The sequence below is a fragment of the Portunus trituberculatus genome, chromosome 48, assembly GCF_017591435.1.
Source record: "Portunus trituberculatus isolate SZX2019 chromosome 48, ASM1759143v1, whole genome shotgun sequence".
NCBI lineage: Eukaryota > Metazoa > Arthropoda > Malacostraca > Decapoda > Portunidae > Portunus > Portunus trituberculatus.
The window spans coordinates 9,010,925-9,013,424 of record NC_059302.1 but is presented as its reverse complement, the minus strand read 5'-3'; the positions used below and the strand labels follow the sequence as shown (position 1 = coordinate 9,013,424).

At 46.6% G+C, this 2,500-nt stretch overlaps 1 protein-coding gene across 12 annotated transcripts in view; it reads right to left on the bottom strand.

Annotated features, from left to right (window-relative positions):
* The window catches only part of LOC123498571 (regulating synaptic membrane exocytosis protein 2-like), a 99,045-nt gene that overhangs the window by 65,361 nt on the left and 31,184 nt on the right, over positions 1 to 2,500 (bottom strand). For 9 of the 12 annotated variants that reach the window (XR_006672724.1, XR_006672726.1, XR_006672725.1 and 6 more), the window contains exon 4: positions 1,933 to 2,006. The exons of the other annotated variants lie outside the window; for them this stretch is intronic. Coding sequence is in view for 5 of the 9 variants with exons in the window: in XM_045245790.1 (XP_045101725.1) it covers positions 1,933 to 2,006 (74 nt within the window). In the remaining 4 variants the exon portion in view is untranslated. The remainder of the gene's footprint in view (positions 1 to 1,932; positions 2,007 to 2,500) is intronic. 12 annotated transcript variants of the gene reach the window in all.

Below are 2,500 nucleotides of genomic sequence, written 5' to 3'. Positions count from 1 at the left end.
GAGATATCTTGGAGTCGCCGAGGAGAGTGTAGAGCGAAGACGAGGAGAGCGGCGGGCAGGCATGCAGACGGACAGCAAACAGGTCGAAGAGTAGGACGAGGAGGGATGGAGGAGGAGGAGGAAGAAGAGGAGGAAAAGGCAAAGGCGGATGAGGAAAAGGATGTGACGGAGGAGGAGTAAGGCGAGCAAGCCGCGAGGCACGGGCGCTGGGCACTGGCTGACTCCCCGCCGCGGCTCGGACACCACCGGCAGGTCTGGCTTCTGGCTTGCTGCCGCTTACACGCAAGGCAGGACACGACACACCTCACCATGAACTCTCTCACATTTTAGACAAAGTAGCAGAGGAGTGAGGCGGAGGGGAGTCAGTAGAGCCCAACGAAGGAGCCTGGACGGAAGTTTGCACGAACCAACTGAACGAACAAGCATTTACGATCGATCCTGGGGCCTCGGCGTGAGGGAAGCAGAGACAGACACTTTCATTAAGGGACACTAAGTGATGTAGCCACAAAACACAAGAATAACCATTGCAGTGAAAACTTGAAAACAAAAATGGAAACCAATACTTAAATAATTATCTTACTTGAGTAATGAAATTCTTGATCTATTTATATTTGACTTGAGAGACGGTGGCTTAAGGCAATCTTTAACGGGAGGGTTGATAACATGGGTACTCACCGGCTCAAGGGGGCGCTGCTCCCTCCCTTACCCCTTCAAATTGATGCTCCAATAGCCTAACTTTGGCAAGGAAACCTGACAACACTGATGGGGGAAGGAGAGGGGGCTTGACAACACTGACAACAGGGTGGAGAGACTTGACAGCACTGATGTGGGGACGAAAGGAGAAAGTGGGAATCCGACAACACAGGTAGGTGAGGGTGAGGGAGTGGGCGCTTGACAACACTGATGATGGTGGGAGGAGAAGAGGACTTAGCAACACTCGTGAGGAGGTGAGGGGAGGGAGCGGGAACTTGACATCTCTAGTGGGAATGGGGATAGGATGAGGGAAGTAGAAACTTGACAACGATGAAGAGGAGACCCTGACAACACTGGTGGGAGGGGAACCTTACTTCACTGGAGGATGAAGGGACCCACACAACAATGACAGTTCGGGGAGAGTTGGTGGGAAGTTGTGACGATGGTGTGGATGGTGGGGAGGCTGACAACACTGATGGTGGTTAAGGGGAAGGATAATACTGATAATGGAGGAAAGGCATCTGAGAACACTGGCCTAGATGATAAGATGGTGGTAGTGAGTAGAGGGAGCCTAACATTGGTGGTGGAGGGGAACCTTAAGAAATCCTTGCCATTACTGTAGCATAAAGATCTAACCTAACTTAACCAAACACGAGTCACGTGAGTATCCATGTCACACCCATTACTGTCACTTAACTCAAGAAACCTGGCGAAGGAATAAACAAAGACGTGAGAAATAAACAATACCAATAAAAATAACAACAATAATAATAATAATAATAATAATAATAATAATAATAATTATAACAATAATAATAATAAATAAATAAAAAGATAGCAACCGTTTCAAATTAAAAACAAAACTAATCAAAACGTGTGAGTGAGAGAACAATTTCTTTCCAACACAAATGACGGACAGAGAGACCAAGAAGGAGCTGGGACGGGGATGGGTTGGTGTGACTGAAGCAACGAACAAAGCTCTGCACTCCTATCATATCACTTAGCCGCCAGAACTAAACACAATCAGAAGGAAAACCAATCATAACCACAGCGACGCAAACATAATGCGTGGAAGACTGTGTGAATGGGGAGAGGAAAGGTGGACGAGGAGGGAGGGATTGGATGGTCGGCACGACGGACGGATGGAGAGGATAGGAGAGGAGAGGAGAGGAAGGGAAGGGAGGAGAAGAGAGGAGAGGAGAGGAGAGGAGAGGAGAGGAAAGGAGAGGGTCTTCTCACCGCCAGGAGAGTCTTGATGGTGGCGTGTACTATTTCCTGCCGCTTATACCGCTCTGCCACCGCCTCGCCCTCGCCTGCAGGAGAGAAAAAGAGTCTGTTACTGCATCGCCCTCGCCCGCCACACGAAAGGCAGTGTCAGTTATGGCGGTAGAGATAACAACAGTGATAAGAAAGGAATGGTAGGTGTCGTTGTGGTGATAGTAGTAGTAGTAGTAGTAGTAGTAGTAGTAGTAGTAGTAGTAGTAGTAGTAGTAGTAGTAGTAGTAGTAGTTTAATAATTGCAAAGATAATAAATAAAAAAGTAAATCTAATTAAAAAAATGCCTTTGGGTCTCAGGTCAATACACACACGCACACACGCACACACGCGCACGCAATAACGACGACAACAACAACAACAACAACAACAACAACAACAACAACAACAACAACAGCAACAGCAAAAGAAAGAAAAAAGAAGCAATATTAAAAAAAAAACAGAGAAAAGAAAAAATATAACAAAAACATGAAAAAAATCACCTAAGAGTTATTTTCGACACACACACACACACACACACACACACACACAC